The sequence below is a fragment of the Stylophora pistillata genome, chromosome 7 (assembly GCF_964205215.1).
Source record: "Stylophora pistillata chromosome 7, jaStyPist1.2, whole genome shotgun sequence".
Taxonomy (NCBI): domain Eukaryota; kingdom Metazoa; phylum Cnidaria; class Anthozoa; order Scleractinia; family Pocilloporidae; genus Stylophora; species Stylophora pistillata.
This window is the reverse complement of record NC_142525.1, coordinates 33,490,717-33,508,363: the sequence shown is the minus strand read 5'-3', so window position 1 is coordinate 33,508,363 and position 17,647 is coordinate 33,490,717. Positions and strand designations below refer to the sequence as shown.

Here is a 17,647-nt window from a genome sequence, read left to right as displayed (position 1 = left end):
AGACTGTGGTGTAGCGTCGGCGGGGAAATATAACGAGGTAATTTTGGTTTTATCAACTGAGTTGCTAATCTAAGTTGGCCACCGTAAGAGTTTCAAAGCTGATGTTGCGCGCGCTAACGCTCTACCGAACGGCTTACGCTCCAAAAGTCAGCTTTGAAACTCCTTGTGATGGCCATTCTGTTATCAACTCAGTTGATAAAACCAAAATTACCTTGTATTGCATGAAATGGTCGATTAAGGTTGTTTGTGCCGCTGTTTGTATTGTTCTTGAGCGGGTACAGGATTATTGAATTATTCGGGTTGCGCTTTGTGATATTTCAGAATCTAAGAGTGATTCTTTAATATTTGAGCACGCTAAGACAGTACACAGACTCGGGTGGAATGGTACGTTCTATTTTAAGGCAATTGCTACCCATCAGAAATCTTTATTTTCATAAGACAAGGTCTCAGAGCACTTTTTGAGTGAATGTTGTAAAACCATAGCCGAAGTGATCACAACAACCTATCAGAACAATTCACAAGAAAGCGCGGGAAAGCGTGAATGACCATCACGTGGTTGGTTAAAGTTTTTCGTCTGGCTCGACTTTGGACCAATCAAAGGCAACGTGAAGTAAAAACTGTATGCATTATAGTTTGGACTTTTGATTGAAAATTCTCTCTAGTTTCTGTACAACTAAGAAGCTATTGTGCAACGTCCACAGGCAGGTCAAGAAACTTGACTGATTGTTAAATTGAGGTTTAACCTATTCAAATCTTTTAGCCAGCACTATGAGAGTAAACCCATCTTCTCCAAGTATTTAAATTACAAAAACTAGCCATCCAGCCATAAGGAAGTATGCGCCAAATGGAGCTAGCTTTCCATATGATCTGTCCTTTTTCAGTCCAACTAAATAACAGCTGAAACAAAGAAAGAACAAAATATCTTGAGTACAAAATAAATAAACTGCAATCCCAAAAAGGACACAATTAGATACGAACTTTTAGAATCAGTAATGCAGCAATCTAGGTGCACAAGTTATGGGCTCCTGACCAATCCCAAGTTCTTAAAGCCTCAGTTTCATAATGAGGCTGCAAAACTTCTTTCATGAAAATTTGTTGTTCTATAAAAGGCCTTGCTCTTGGCCTTCTTTTAAAACGGAGTGTAACAAGGTAGACAGGACAAGGATGATAATAACTACTGTGCCAACACCTCATACTCTAGTCAGAAACAGCTGACCACCGTAATACCAGAAGAAGGCAGGGAGGGCCTGGAACCAGACTCAACAATGGTCATCTGTTATGTGCATTTGATTTGCAAGGCCTCATGGGCTGTCTTCACTCAAACAGGATTAAGTACATTAAAAGTTTAAGTAATAAATGTCTGGAAATATTCTCTGTTTGTTATGAGGCAAAGAATTTGCCAAGGGCTGAAATTCTGCCAATAAAGAAACCTGTTAAAGTGCCCCTGAGACGAAAATTGACCATTTTATTTCGGCCTAAATTGTTTACACAATGTTGAATTGGGTCAAGTTACGACCCTTTTTGCCATTAAAAACTCAAAACAAACCTTCGATGACCAATTTTTACCGCTTCAAAGTCGTCCAACAATCGTACGCCATTGCTGAAAACATGTTCCAGCCGAGCCCGCAAAAACGTCATCATGACGTCAAAGGTTCAACAAACTTATGCTTTGCTTTGTCACAACTCTCTTTGTCCGCTGCACAGAGAATCACACATATTACTTTTTTGAGAACTGTTTCGTTGTCAGACGGGAAATGTCGACTTATTCAGACGATGAATTGTCCCACAAATCATCTGAAGCTTCTGCGGATAGTTTTGCGCCGACAAACGATGAATTTTTGCCATGCGAATAAAAATAAACAAAGAACGGCACGGACTCCCCATGTGGCTTTTGTGGTCGCATCGCTTTATCGCCTTCGAACTGTATTTTTGCTTGTCGTAAGGGATTTTTCTTTTTGTAAGAAATTATCGGGTGATTAGTAAAAATAGTTTTCGGCAATGGCTAATGTGTATCCGAAGGCGGATATTGGGAGTTTGTGAAAGCCATTTCTAAGCCATCAATGAGTTTTCCGCGATGCATTTAGTCAATGATCTCATTAACCCTTTCCTACGTGTTTTTTACTATCGGTGCTTTGAGAGGTTTGAAGTGAACTCTGTTGTTGAGTTGCACTTTGGCCTCTGTTGTTTTTTCTGTCTTGCTCATGATGACTATTGTTGTGTTGCTTCGGTGAGGTTTAAAGCAGAGTTTGTTTCAACTCTTTTTGAGCCGTGACCTCATTGCGTTACAAAGTATTTTTTGGCTTAGGTGCAGTCTGCAAGAAGCGTTATGACAATTTTCCAAGTAGCTCTGAGGGGCGATAGAAGACTGAACCGGTGGCATTCAGTTTGATATGAAACAGAAGTGGTTCTTTGTTTTGTCCGTGAAAGGTGTAACGGAGGTGCACTCGTCTTGCGAATAAATCCCGCAAAAGTTGGCCTGATTTTAAATTCTTTTGTCACGGGCGTTGTGATGAATTTGAGACCCTTTGGTAGCACGCTGACGTGGCTGTCAGATGGTTGATAGTTTGACAGGTTTTTAAAGAAATTTCATTTTCTCGGTTTTTTGGCTGCAAGCCTACATTTTAAAGTGTTTTTGTGCTCTGTGTCTTAAGCTGTTTGTTCTGCTTTCGCTGATATTAAAGCCAGCTTTCTTTTAGAATCAGAGCACACAACTATATTTTTCATCTCTTTTGTATAAAAGTGAGCTCTTTGAGGTCAGAAATCTCAATCCGCAATTCGGCTATTTTATTATTCTTATTCACAATGTTCACCGAGTACTTTCCTTTGTGTAAGATATTCTGCCAGAGAGTTGTTAAAGGTGGATATTGATCAGCTCATATGTAATGGTGACAAAATCCGTGGAGGTTCGTAGACTTCGCTTTCCGGCGTCGAGATAACATAACATAACATAACATAACATTTATTCAGGAAGCTAGAACGCAAATGTAAAAAAATACATCCTGAAAAGGGAAAATCGTGAGGTCAGCCCTGTATAAAACCAATTTCCCTTACTAAAAACATACAAAAGATAAAATTTAAAGGCTACAGATTCAATAAAAATTCAATAAATATTCAAATAAATTTTAAGTCTACTCTTAAAGACAGACAATGATTCGGCGTGGACAATGTATCCTGGCAAGCTATTCCATTTCCCTACAATGCGAATGAAGAAACAATATTTGTAACAATTACAAACCGCTCTTTTCTGGTAAAGTTTATAGTCGTGGTTAGCTCTTGTACGCTTATTAGCAAACACAAAGAAATCTGGGAAAGAGAGGTGATCAATACCAAAAATTATCTTATAACATTGAACCAGAGATAGAAATTCTCTCCGCTTTTCTAGTGTTTGCCATTTTAGTAAGCTACAACGGTGTTCGTAATTCATTTCGCCTCGTTTCTGCCTTAAAGCTAGTCGCGAAGCTCTTCGTTGAACCGTTTCTAGAGCCGTAATATCCTTAATCAAATACGGACTCCAAACAGGTGCCGCATACTCCAGTATGGACCTGACCAGTGATTTATAGAGCTGCGAAAACGCGTACTGGTAATTTGTTCCGATGGACCGCTTTATGATACCTAGTACCATATTTGCCTTGTTTACCATTGCAGATACATGCAAGCCCCAGGACAGGTCAGAAGAGATGGTTACTCCAAGGTCCTTAGTGTTCTCTACCGACCTAAATTGCCCACCTAGCGAGTAAATTGGTTTAGTTTTATCTTTCTATGTGTAATACGCATGACCTCGCATTTATCCGGATTGAAGTGCATTTGCCATTTATTCGCCCATATATTCAATCGATCTAGGTCACTCTGCAGGGCAGGGATATCAACATCTGGCGAACTGATTGTTCGGTAGATTTTAGTATCATCTGCATAAATCTTAACAGTAGATGTCAAATCTGTTGAGATGTCATTTATGTAGATGATAAACAAAATAAGGCCAAGAATTGTTCCTTGGGGCACCTTGAGATCGCACTGAGGACGGTTTTTCTTGTCCCTTCTCTTCTTGAACGGTAGGCACTGAACCCGACAGAATTCTTCGCCTAGATCCTTTCAAAGTACACAGATCTCTCGAAACAGTCCTCCGAGAAGTGTTCGGAGTAGATCACAAATATTTCTGTGGGATTGAAGTTTACTCGGCGAGGTCGCACAAATCGCATCCGTTTTTCCCGCTCTGATCTATTTGCAAGGCTTCGATGCAGAGAAATACCTGCAGCAAGTCTCCACGATTACTTCAGCGTTGAATTACGCATCGATGCCCAGTCATTTTTGTTTAGTTTTTGTAAGAATAGAGTAAAGCACTCTGTTATGTTTGCTTGACATTTTGCCATGTGAGGTTTTCGCGTTGAGCCTTTGACGTCACTTCCTCTGAGTCCTGCGATCAACTTCCGGAACATGATCAAATAATGGCGGACGCGAAATCGTGAATTTAACGGCCCGAAAAAAGATATTGCTGGTGCTCGGTCTAAACTGAAATTTGGCAGAGTAGGTGAAGGAGACACACTGAACACGAAAATGGAAAAAAATTATGTCGAAAATTTTGATCTCAGGGGCACTTTAAAGCTTGAAATGATTTACCTGCCAGGAAATAGAAGAATTCCAACACAAATTAAACTGCCAGCCTGATTCAGAAAAAAAAATATTAAGCCACTCGATACATTTAAAATCAACCTTCAGTGTAATTGGTCCAGTGATTATAGAGATGCACATGCTCTGATTGGTCAATGATTACATCATATCTCACAACAATCAACTTGCACAACAACTTGTGATTGTAGCAGCAGTGCTAAATTTCAAAATGGCTGCTTATGTTTTGTCAAGGGCTGTAGTCTAGCAGCACCCCGTGGCCCCTGGTGCCTTACTTTTGTTCTTGGGCGACCCAGGAATCTTAGTTTTTTCATAAAAAGCATATGCTGGGCACCCTGGATTTCAGTTTCTGAGCACTGGGCTCTCTTCAATTTTTCTTAGAGCACAGCCTTGGATGCCATCAAGTTTTTAAAAGAAAGATATTAAGCTTTTGCTGATTGAATAAAATAACCATGAAAACTGCTAGTGGAGACTGGCTGCTTATCTTGATACAAGTATTCGTAACAATTGTAACAGAATACTTTCAACAACAAAATGAATTTACAAAAGAATTTGAAAGCACCTAAGAAATAATACTGAAACAATTACTTGCCTCAGGCCCAGTAAATATTGTTGAACAATCCCCTCGACTTCCTCTTGGGGATTTTTTAAACAATATTCACTTCACCCTCACCTTCATATATTCTCATATTAAAATCCCTGGTTATGTTGTGCGGGGAGGGGGGTGGGGGTGGGGGGTTGGTGAAGAGTATTCATTTAACTTCCCATAATGTACAACATGCTATTTCCCCTTACAATTTAAATTTATTATCCTACAAAAAAGAAGAGAATAAATGTTGTGGTTCAAGGCTAAAAAATCTTGATCTTTAACTATTTAACCAAATTTGCAGTTGAGCAATTAAAATATCTTTATCATGCAGGGCTTGACACTAACAGTAGCCAACTAACCACAGACTAGTAGAAATTCAGTTTTGGCTTGTGTTTTTCAATTCCCACTCGCCAGTTTGGCTAGTAAAAAAAACTGAAATTGTCATAACAAAAGTTAGTGTCAAGCCATGTCATAAAGAAAGTAGCACTATACCAGGATTTCCAGCTATAAGAAGCCAAAAGTGTGTTAGATATCAGCAATAAGCTGCTGATACATAAAACGCATTTCACACTGCTCATTCACTAATAAAGTCCGCTTTTCTTGTCATTGTAGGCCCATGGTGTTTGTATACGTAATCACATGATTTCGAGTGCAATTTGGAATAAATAAGCATGAGTAGATTTTCTCAAAGACTAACAAAATTGCACGAGCCTGTAGGGCAAGTGCAATTTGTGGTCTTTGAAAAAATTTACAAGTACTCATTTATTCCAAATTGCACGAGAAAATCTTGTGAAGCGCGCACATCATGTGCAAAAATAATTTATTCAAACTCTGCATGTGACATTGACCTTGCATTGACCTTGACATTGACATTGACATTAACCAATCCTTCTGACCAATCAGAATGTCTGGTTTGTTTCTTTCTTTGCCCTGAATTAACCCTCTTCTGCACTGAATTAACTCTCTTCTGCACTGAATTAACTGAAAACTGCATTCATCTTAACCAATCAGAACCGAGAAATTTTTTCATGTATATTATTAATATCATAAAATAAGACATGTTTGCTTGCATTTAAGGAATTTCTCTCCTTGCATTTAACTCGATATCTCACTCATGAGCCACGTGTACATGCATCAGGTTGAACACAAGAAGAGAAATTTCCATATGTAATCATGCCCATGTATTGTTCTCTACTTAACTTACCAAGTTTGGTCTTTTAGCAAAGGGAGTAGCTAATATCAACAAATTATGAATATGATGATACAGGTTACCAGTCATGAAGGACTGAAAAATAAAACATCAGATGTCAATGCGTTTAGATTTAAGGTCAAGTCTAAGGCTTACGTAACCAGATAATCAATCGAAGGTTAGGTGTACCATTGAATCCTTGTGTCTAAATTTAAGACATTCTCAGCTGTATTGTTTACTTGAATTCATTTACCTCTTTGTATTTTTTGGCGTCTTCTTCATTAAGGGATTTGGCTGTAATAAAAACGATTCACCTTAGCAAATATCCTGCTTGTACTTCTTATATTGATCGATTAACTTGGCCAATTTATAAAAAGTGATTCGACCAGTGCTTTGTGTTTACTCAGCCCACAACATAAACACAGTTTGCTTGTGGATTATTTAAGGTGAAAATGAGCATAATTACCATGAGCTCCGTATGCACCCAATGCAATAGCCAATGCTCCAGATACACCAGCTATTTTGTGGAAAATCGTTGGAGAAAAATGCAAAATACTTGCCAACATTTTGGAAATACGAAGTTCCGTCACTAGCAAACGACGGCGCAAGAGTGGGCAGCGGTAATACACACAAAGAAACGCGCGAAACAAATTCTTTGGCGGGAAATCAAGATGGCGGACGAAGAGGAGCTGTACCTTGCAAATCTTGATGAATTTGTGAACGACGAAAATAGAATTGTAAGCTTATTTCACAGCGCCTTTTCAAATTAACCTGCTTATTTTCTCCTTAACAGTACATTTTTTGATGTAGTCTTCTGTTCCTGGGCTGTTTTATTTCAGGTAACTTATAAATGGTTGAGTCGAACTTTGTCAGTCCCGGCCAACAGAGCGAAACAGTAAGCAAACTGAAAATATATACTCTCAAGCAGTGATCATGTCATACTATTTTTTCTGCCTTTGCTTCGTTTCAACTCAAAGGATGGAGTCTTCGATGCAAAATGTAACGGTGCGTTACGGACGAATCAATTGAAACGAATTTCAATGCTAGCTTGTTCGTAGCAATCTTCAACGCAACATTTATTTCAAAAAACTTTTTTAATATATGCATTTGAAAATCTGTCAATTCTTTTTATTTAAGCCTATTTGCGGTCTTTGTCTAAAAGTAGTGAGCCTTTTCTTGATTTTAAAGACCTATAATTCGAATTGTTCACAGACGAAGAGAAATAAAAAATATACGTAAAATATATAAATAAAGAAAAAATACTTTGGGATTCCTAGTTAAAAATTTTCCTGATGGGACGACATGATGTTATTCAAGATAATTTTATGTGGTTACAATATATCCTTGACATGTCTGTAGTGTTTTTTTTTTTTGTTTTGTTTTGTTTTTGCAGGATGCTCTATGCCTTTGTTGAGAAACAGAAGGGGTCAAAAACTGGCTCCGAACTTGATGTTACTTACTTGATTGGAGGAAGATGTTCAGTGGATGGAGACACAGTGAGATTTCCACTTGACTTATTCCTCTAACTCCAAAGACTTAAATATGAATTCTCCTCGCTTTCAATCATACAGTGTACATTTGGACAAGAGTTCCATATAACCCCAGACATTAATTATGCGCAGAGTGTTGCAAAGAAACCTTTATGAAATGGAATGCATAATTAATGTATGGGGTTATATGGAACTCTTTCCTACATTTGTTATGATGTATTTTAGCCTCCCTTTTATCTTTCCCTTTTTTGTCCAAGATAGATAATTTTATTTATTATAATGAACTCAAGTTTCCATCAGAGTAAAGTAAAGCCTTAACTCAATACAAAGTAAAGACTCAAACCATGAATTGAAAATGCTCATTTTATTTCAGGTACATAGATTTGTCATTACGCAGGATGAAAAGCTAGAAGGTACAAACTATACATACTCTCAGTATGAATTACTCTATAGATTCCTATTCAAGGGTGTTAAGCAATCTATAACTCACTTATTACAAAAATTATCTAAGTTTTCATTTGTTTTTTCCCAGAGAAATGTAGCCATTAAACACTGGCAAGTTCAAGCTAGGTTCAATTCCTGGGTCTGTTTTGAATTTAGCTTGTTGCTGGTTCTTAGTTAGAGCTTGGGGTTTTTTCTTTTGTTTGTCCCAAGAGCCTGTGTGATTTTCTTTCCTCCACAAAACCTAATTTTCTAATTTCAAATTCAATCTGGTAACAGGGGATGAATAACTGACTTATGAAATACCATGGCTTAAGTGAATTTGTGTGATTTACTCATATAGTTAGTGATCATGCAGTTTAACTATGCATAACATTACAAAGTAACAGATGTTGGTGTTGTTTGTTTCACTTATTTTTAGAAACCAAAAAGAACTTCTCATTAGTGACTTCTTTACACATCTACAGTGTACAGAAATGTAAATTAAAGGTGATGTTAGTTACTCCATTTCTTAGCCATCTATTTAGTTTGAGGGAGATCAACTCATAAGTTCCCAGTCTTGCATATACATGTAATTTGAGGAAACAACCTGGCATTAACATGCTTGCCTACTATTTCTTAACCACTTTCTACATTACTTTCAAACTTATCAACAATCCTGTCCATAGGGGGAATTTTAAAGTCAAGAAAATGTTTATCAAATCTTTCAAGCTATCCAACCAGTAAACAATAAGCAATTAACCTCAAATTGATTCAAATAAATAATCGACTTCTGATACCAATTTCTAGGATTCAAATTCACTGTACACTGTTGACTATGATGTACAGAAGCAGCACAGCAGCGAAACTAACAGGTATATTTTACCCTCTAATATAACAAACAAGAGTTTGAATTTTCTTGACAATATTGATAGTTTTATAAGCAGACACAGGGCTTGACACTAATGGTAGCCAACTAGCCACAGACTAGTAGAAATTCAGTTTTGGCTAGTGATTTTCGATTTCCACTTGTCAGTTTGGCTGGTAAACAAACTGAAATTGTTGTAGCATTTAAGTTGTCACTAGCCACTTGACTATAAGTAAGTTGAAAAGTAAGTGTCGAGCCCTGAGACAAGTCATGATGAAAAGGAGAGTTATCGACAATGTTATAGCATGAGGATGCTTTTACAAACGAAAGGTATTTTCTCCCCGGTATAGCTTAAATTCTTATCAACTGTGTAATCATATTGGTATCAAACACCAAATATTGCAGTGATTTTTTAAACTAAGCTACTCGGTTTTTATAAAAGTAAAAACCAGTCATTTCAAGACTAACAAAAGTAATTATTGGTAGATTTCAGATAATTTAATCTTAGAAAGAAATACAAGGTGAAAGGAAGTAGCATGAAATAATGACCAGTTTGTCTTCCACATGTAGATGGAGCCATATCCATTGTTCAGCTGCAGTACCTCGAGCAGATAAAGGTGTTAACAGAGGTGCCCACCTCATGAATGGGGTGACAGATGGTAACACGGATCATAGTACCAAAATGGTTAATGGAACTGGTGAAGTGCACTCATCTTCAAGAGGTAAATAAATGTACTGTAGGCCTGGTGTAGCGATGTGTTTCACAGTTCATAAACATGATCAGAGCCAAATTGCATTTTGTATTGCATGCATTTGATTTAAGCAAAAGTTATTTTAGTTGTACATTACTAGTTGTTGTTCAAATTAAAAAAATCCTTTTGTTCTGCAGGGGCCTCTAATCCAGCATTTGACCAAAAATCTAAGGTTTGTTTTTGTACTTGTTACCTAACTGTATTTACATTCTGTTACATGATATGTATTGAGTTTTAAAGTGGGTTTTGTTACAGTATGACTGTATTTAAAGTAATTTGATCTGACCTTCCTTTTTTGAGAGACATAGACTTGGGAATAATCCCTGAACAAAAAAGAAAGGACAAGTGAGACTGATTTGAAATTATTTTAACATTAATGCCATTTTATTTAAAACTGCAACATAAATTATCATACAAATTCTTTGTCAGTTTGTCTTTAGATTCATCAATTTTTCCTGGCACTCATCTGTCTATCTGTAGTGTATTGCATTACATAGCATTACTAACCTAAGGAACTTCCTATTACTAAATCATGCCATAAATCTACTATCCTAAGTGAAAGTAAATTAACTAGGGGTAATTACAAATATTGGACGGTAAACATATTATCTTGATTATTGAATGAAATACAGTTGAAAGAGAGCAATAAGTTATGAATACTCTACACCATCTATCCATCCATATATCTAATTCTTGATTTGATCTCTCATTTGTTAGTTTTGGAAGTATTGTTATTGTGTCAAAGTACTTATTAGTCTCTAATTGTGTAATTTTCTTATCACACCATGCCAAAAATAGATAGCAACTTCAAAGTCAAGGAAAGGACAACTGCCTACAATGGAGATGTTCTCCACAAAGTCTACCGCCAAGACAGACAGGCATATTGGTGAAAAGCCACCTGCTGTACAAAATGGAAGAGATAACCAGGTGTGTGCAAGGCTGTGCTCTAAGGAAAATTGGGTTCTGTCCTGGTGTACCAGTTCCCAAGGGAATTACCATTGTTCTTTCTTTGTTTAGGAGTTATGGGTTAGCTATTGTGTATTGTTTGGTCTTTTGTATTGGCTCTTGTGAACCGGTACACGAGGACAGAACGGAAAACTGAATGGATCCCAGTGCTTTGAAACTGTTAAATTCCTTTCTGAGCATTTATAGGACTGAAAGGAGTTGAGAAATGTAGTAAGGGAGTAAAGCAAATGATCAGGAGAATATTTATCACCCTTTTACTTTTTGGGTTGACTAACAAGGAATTTCTCTTCAGAGTACTGTTAATGAGTAAGAGCAAAAATTTCATGTACATGTAAGAGTTAAAGGTTGATGTAATGGCAAATTCTCTGACCTAAAGTTATTAAAAAAACTTACAGCAAACAGTGCGGAGAAACAATTTTTTAGATGTTAGGAGTAGAAGGTTAAAGTCTTAACTTAAACTAATAAACAGCCCAGGTCATTAAAATGTTATAGGAGAACTCGGAGCAATTACAGCTCTCCAATCTCTGATGGCAAATAAACACCCTGATTACCATGATCAATAAAGTTTCAGATATTATAGAATGTTTCTGTTGCATTTTACTTAAATCATCAACTGAGACTTCAATATCTGGTATATATTTTGTTATTTGTCATTCCAAGGCTGATCAAATCAAGCCCAACAGTAGCATCAAAGGGGGTAGCGTGATGTCATTTTTTGGCAAATCCACATCAGGTTTGTGAGTTTATTTATTTAATTTATATTTTTTTCATTATTTTTTGTGTGTGTGTGTGCTTGTCATTTTGATGTAAGTTTTTTTCTATAGTCTCCCAAATTCTGGGAGACTCATGACTAGCTGCCACCAGGGTCCTTTCTTAAGGGAGGAAGAGACAGGACACTGGGAACAAGGTTTAAGGCAGATATGCCAGTCATTGAGTACCAACCCCCAGGCTAGGTAGCTTTCTGTGAAAGTTTTAACTTTTTTCCATGCACAGGCAAAAAAGCTTTAAAAAAGTCAAGCACTGCAGGAAATGAGAAAGAAGTTGATCAACCCACAGGCAAAAAAGCTTTAGAAAAGTCAAGCACTGCAGGAAAACAGAAAGAAGTTGATCCACCCACAGGCAAAAAAGCTTCTGAAAAGCCAAGCACTGTAGGAAAAGAGAAAGAAGTTAAACCAGCAAAATCTCAAACTGCACCAAAGAAACAAGATCAAGCTGCTGAAAGTAGAAATTCAAAGAAAAGGTATCTATTTTTTTGTGGTTTACTTCGCATGTCACATTCAGTACAAATGGACTTCAGGAATGCATCAGCTTGTTGAAAAAAATTATCAATTTATTCAAATGCTTTTTCTTAATTCCAGGGAGTTGTCTTCTGAAGATGAGGAGGTAAAAATTGTATTAATTTATTTAATTTGAAAACGTGTGGTAGAGTTAATGCTATTTTTCTCACTCCCTCTTTTCATAGAGTCGATAAAGTCCTTGTTTCTAAATAATCTTTTTTTCTTCTTCAACCTCCCTGTGAAACCCCTTCACATGATCCTTTCAGAAACTTTGACATACATCAGATATGCTGCGTGTTATTTGGGCCATGAAAGATATATTGTTTTAGGAAGAGGAAACAAAACACTATACTTCCGTATGATGATTAACTAAAGAAGCGCTTGATTGTTAAACAAATTCTCCTTGTAGGCGCCTAGGGAAATGTATAGAGAACAGTATGGAGAATATACATACTGATGTTAGGGTGTTAAGAATTAGGTAATTTATCCATCCGAAGAAGGGCTAACGCTCGAAACGTCAGCTTTTGTAATCGTTACGGTGGCCAATTTACCATTTCAACTTTGTTGATATATCCAAATTATCCATCAACAGTCTGGCATGGAAAATGTCTATTCACTTCAAAAGAATGGAAACCTTACTTTATGGATTTGAAAAATTTGGTTTCAACGTGTGTTTGAGATGAGTGTGTTTCAGCTGAAGAAAACCAGATACAACATTCATTTGATTATAAATCTTGGTGAATTATTCTTTGATTTGTTTGTAGGAACCTTTGCCTCCCAAAATGTCCAAAGTTGTGAATTCAAATGTCGTAGGTATGATAAAGTAATTATAATTGTTTCAAATCACAGTGGAATGAGTCCTAAAACCATGAAGTTTTGTTTAACAAGGCTATCCAGAGAAAGAACATTTTACGCGCTTTTTCACTGAATACCTGAAAATTTACACCCTTCATACATTTTGGTGAAATAGGTAAACAGAAGCAGAAGGAAGACAAGCAGACTGATGTTTCAAAGGGGTTAGTGGAACTTCGCGTGGACACAGTTCATGGAGTTTTTATTTATATAGTCGTGTGACCCGATTTTTTTCGGATAAAGCTGTTAGGCTGTCCGTGTGTTAGACCCTCCGCGCTAATCCCACGGAAAAGAGCGGTATTTCAACGATAGGTGTAAAGTAAGTCTGAAAAGATGTGAGGAGGCTCTGGGTAGAAATAAAAAACATTCCTATAACGCTTTGGTTTTGCTTTTCATGCTTTGGTTTTTCGTTTCCTTTTGTTGTTGTTGTCGTTGTTTTTGTTTGCTTTTCCTTTTTTTCTTCTTTTCCCGCACAATGGTGTTGAAGCTGTTTTTCGGAAGAAGATTTCCAGAAGATTTCCACTCTTACTCTGTCGTGAATATGGTCGATATTTTCTGGTGGTTTAAAACGAGCTGTTTCTTTTTTTGGTAGTAAAGCGGGAAAAAAGAAAGCTGTGATAAATGAAGAGTCAGGTACGTACAAAACTCAGCTGTGTCGTGTGATCGTGTGATCGTGACAATCTGTTCGTTTTGTCAAGATTTAGGATCCAAATCAAAGAGCCTGTAACAGACGGTACATGAAAGCAATATGATACCGTCAGGTTTGTTTTTATTTATTTATCTATTAGTTTACTTGCTCATCTACGTTTGATTCCCATTTTGGTTTTTTTTTTTTCGTTTTCTTTTGGTTTTCTTGCATGCTCAGTTAGGCCTTCTAACGAATTTTATTTTGCAATTGTTTTTTTCATTTTATTCATGGTTTGGATTAATCACACTTTCTTTCACTTCTACTTCAGACGAAGAACGAGAAGTGAAGCCAAAAAAGCGAAGGAAACGAACGAAAGAGCTTCCAAAAGAAGACAGCAGTGATGATGGTAATGATGTTGTAGACATTTTTAACACGGAGCACCACCCTTTCTTCGTGGCGTGCTTTCGCAACTCATGGGATGTCGCCGTTATTTAAAAGAAATTTAGGCCTAGTTTAAACGTCGCGCTACAGTCGAATTTAATTCAGACGACTTTAATTCAAGGTCCCACAAGCAATTAAATTCGACGATAGCGCGACTTCTAAAACGAATTAAATTCGTCTGGTAAATTAAATTCGTCCTTGACGTTTTATCCGTCTTGGTAAGATGGATAAAATATCGATAACGCGTCTTCAGTTTTAACCTTCCTACTAGCGTCGCGTCGAATGAAATGCATACATTGTATTTCAATTCATGTATTTCAATTTATTTTGGCGAGCCCGCAGCGACCTGAGGCACTGCATTTGGGAAGAGAATTAAATTCGATCGTATTGATTTCGACGCATAAAACCACGCCACGATTTACGTCGACGGAACGACGAATTTAATGGAATTAAATTCGTCTGAATTAAATTCCACTGTAGCGCGACGTATAAACTAGGCCTTAGAAAACTTGCACCTTGTATTTGTTCAAATTCAATCTAAATTTCAACTGAGAAGAAAACGCCTTTCATCTCAGTGAAAACTTATCCTTGGGAAAGCCAGTTTTTGAGGAATTGATCGTCGGAGAAAATGAATTTATTGCACAGAATGTCTTCCAGGTTGATTGTTCATTTGTTGAGGCACTTGTTCGAATAAGAACTGACAATGATTGACAATTGGCTGAAAGTAACGACGTCATTTTAACGGTATTTTCACTCTGCCAGAATTTTTTTTTGGTTTGACAACAATCTGCAAAATTTCCGCGGTACACTGTAATTTTAATTTCAATGTAGAACTTTCTGTTCTGTTTCTCAAAAGAGCAAGATGTGCTGAACGGGGACGTGTCTAAGAGAGTTCCCCGTGACGAAGGGTCTTCAAGCAGCGTTAGCCCACCACCACAACAACGGCCTCAACAAACAGTGAATAATGGCTCAGCAAGACGACGGAAAAGAACGAAGGCACTTAAAGATAAAACTTACATGAATGACGAAGGCTTTATGGGTATGTGGGCGAGAATATAGCATGTTTTGATTAATGTTTCCGACTTCTTTAAGTAACAACCAAAACCAAGACAAAATTAATGTTAGGACCAGTGTCAGTCCTTGTGTCTGGATGTTTGTTCGTCTGCCTTTGTAAATTCTACTTGTCAGTCGGTCAGTCTGCCTTTTTGTCTATCTGGCTGTCTATTTGTCTTTCTGTGCGCCTTTCAGTCTGCATGCCTGTCCATCCCTCTGCTTCGTCTGTATGTTTTCCTTCTGCCTGCCTGACCAACTGTCCTTTTGTCCGTCGGTAATTCCTTCTGTCGGTCCGACAGACCCCACGTTTCTCTGCAAGTTCGTGGGTACGTCCGTCCGTCAGTCTGTGCAACTGTGTCCGTCTGTCTCTCAGTGTGTCAATCAGTCAGTCAGTCTGTCTGTCTGCCAGTTAGTCAGTCAGTCTGTCTGTCCATCGGCACTCTTAATCCCATAGGTATCAACGAACGTTTATCATTCCACTAATTTATTCGTATTTTTCTCGTCGCCATGTTCCCACCAATAGCGTAGCTCCACTTTCTGCATATAAACCCACACACAACCCACAATTCCTCCATTCGCTCTGACGAAGGGCTAACGCTCGAAATGTCAGCTTTTTAACTCATTACGGTGGCCGATTTACAATTTCAACTTAGTTGATATAACCAAATTACCTTGTTACCCCCACCGACACAGCACCACAGTTTCTTTAGAAACTTTCACCCTTTATTCATTTATCTGTCTGTCTGTCTGTTGGTCACGATAATTTGGTTTTATCAAGTGTGTTTATGTTGTAAATTTTCCATCGTAAAGAGTTTTTACAGCTGATGTTTCGAGTGTTCACCCTTCTTCAGAGCGAGTCATTTTATTTGCTCCGACGAAGGGCCAAAGCTCCAAACGTTAGCTTTGGAAACTCTCTACGGTGGCCAATGTATATTACTGTACTAGCCCAGTTGATAAAACCAGATTGTCTTGTAATACCCCCCACCCCTCCCCCCACCGACGCAGCGCCACAGTTTGTCTGGAAACCTTACCCTCTTTATTCATCTATCTGTCTAAATATGCCGTCATGTCTTAGTTTGTCTGAGAATTTTGAAAGCGCCTCAAAGCTCTTGACTCCAATGAGATGCTTTGTGAGGTATCGACTTTTCATAAGGAACTGGCTGAAAAATATTTCGAGCACCATAAGTAAAGCTTCAGTTTTGATTTGTGTCTTTTGCAGTTACCGAGAAAGTTTATGAAATTGACTCTACCGATGCAAGTGATGAAGAACTTCAAGAAACCAATCCTCCTGAGAACGAGAAACAACCCTCCCCAGCAAAGAAAATAGTCAAGAAGACCTGTGTAGATATGAAGAACAAACCCGCCAAACAATCTTCGCTGACAAGTTTCTTCAAGAAATCGTGAAAAAAAAAAAAAAAGAAAAAAGACCATTCCCGTATGTTTTCGTTGCCTGGAAAATCAGTCAAAATTACCCGCACATCAAATTTATTGTGTGGTTAAGGGAGGATGAAGTGCATCTTCTCTTGTTTTGGTTACTTGCTGCCACAAACAGTGTTTATAAATATGAGTTATGCGGATCTTGTGTTATGGATGTGGTTGTATTGGGTGTGCGTATTTGGAAAAATTGTGACATTTTTGTTAATCAAGTCCTCAATCAACAGAAGTCAGAGAAAGTAGAATTTCAAGCAAATATCACCTAATTCATCTTGCCATGGCTATTTTAAGATGAAGTAAAGTACTTTCGTAGCGTACTGTGTGTTTGAACTTGATGCCTCTGTTATTGAAGTGATTCCTATGCGTTCTTCTACCGTACAATTGAACCGGAAGGAATGAAGACAAATTCGTCCTCGTCAGAAATAATGTTTTGAGGTAGCTCTACCCACCCGCGACTGTATCACGTTAGTCACGCTTGTACTTGCGAGCGAGACTTTGTATACTCGAATGAGTCCTTGCTAATGTTATTATTGCTTTAGTGGATTAATCTACCCATACGACCTAACAGAACAGATAGATCATAGTCGTAAGCCTTACCGAAAATCTTGATGTTTTCACAACGTTACCACAAGTCTTAAAAAACAGATGTACCCAAAATTACAGATGGCTGTGATTTTTTTTTTTTACACGACTAAGTTAGGTTAACTAGAGCGCTAAAAAGGAGCTCGCTGATCTCAGTCTTAGACCAGAGACAATTATTATTTCCGTAAACTTTTCAATCAGGTCGAAATATCATCAGCGTATAAAGAGCTAAACTTTACCCCATTTTGTACGATTCAAACTCACAATGGTTTCAATGGTGAATCTTTCACGCTGTCTCAGGCTTGGGACCCTCTTTTACTTTTAATAAATAGAAACATTTCAGAACCGAATCCCGACTAAGGCTGAGGAACGTACAAGAAAATCTGTCATTATGCAGCAAGATAAAATATGATGTGGTGATCTGTAATCATCGAAAATCAGATGTAACTGAGTTGGTTAAAGCGATAGCTGCAACTCTTAAGT

General features: G+C 37.6%; 2 protein-coding genes across 4 annotated transcripts; one reads left to right on the top strand and one right to left on the bottom strand.

Annotated features, from left to right (window-relative positions):
• Window positions 1-409: 409 nt before the first annotated feature.
• On the bottom strand, window positions 410-7,028 carry LOC111339383 (transmembrane protein 256 homolog). Of its 2 annotated transcripts, XM_088726773.1 has the most exons (5): window positions 6,868-7,027; window positions 6,655-6,695; window positions 6,417-6,497; window positions 4,615-4,658; window positions 410-897 (listed from the first exon to the last, which is right to left on the bottom strand). In XM_088726773.1, the coding sequence occupies exons 1-5, from the start codon at window positions 6,965-6,967 to the stop codon at window positions 798-800; spliced, it is 366 nt and encodes a 121-aa protein (XP_088582899.1). In that variant the 5' UTR covers window positions 6,968-7,027; the 3' UTR covers window positions 410-797. The 2 variants fall into 2 exon arrangements, with proteins under 2 accessions (XP_088582899.1, XP_022801773.1); XM_022946038.2 differs by lacking the exon at window positions 4,615-4,658 and having other exon boundaries at window positions 6,868-7,028.
• A 13-nt stretch (window positions 7,029-7,041) lies between these two features.
• LOC111339368 (uncharacterized) lies at window positions 7,042-16,899 on the top strand. Of its 2 annotated transcripts, none has more exons than XM_088726738.1 (18): window positions 7,042-7,138; window positions 7,241-7,296; window positions 7,795-7,897; window positions 8,265-8,304; window positions 8,754-8,821; window positions 9,122-9,186; window positions 9,750-9,901; window positions 10,069-10,103; window positions 10,730-10,858; window positions 11,558-11,630; window positions 11,954-12,137; window positions 12,256-12,280; window positions 12,939-12,987; window positions 13,145-13,190; window positions 13,619-13,659; window positions 13,983-14,060; window positions 14,952-15,134; window positions 16,368-16,899. In XM_088726738.1, the coding sequence occupies exons 1-18, from the start codon at window positions 7,073-7,075 to the stop codon at window positions 16,550-16,552; spliced, it is 1,578 nt and encodes a 525-aa protein (XP_088582864.1). In that variant the 5' UTR covers window positions 7,042-7,072; the 3' UTR covers window positions 16,553-16,899. The 2 variants fall into 2 exon arrangements, with proteins under 2 accessions (XP_088582864.1, XP_088582863.1); XM_088726737.1 differs by having other exon boundaries at window positions 11,891-12,137.
• Window positions 16,900-17,647: the final 748 nt, after the last annotated feature.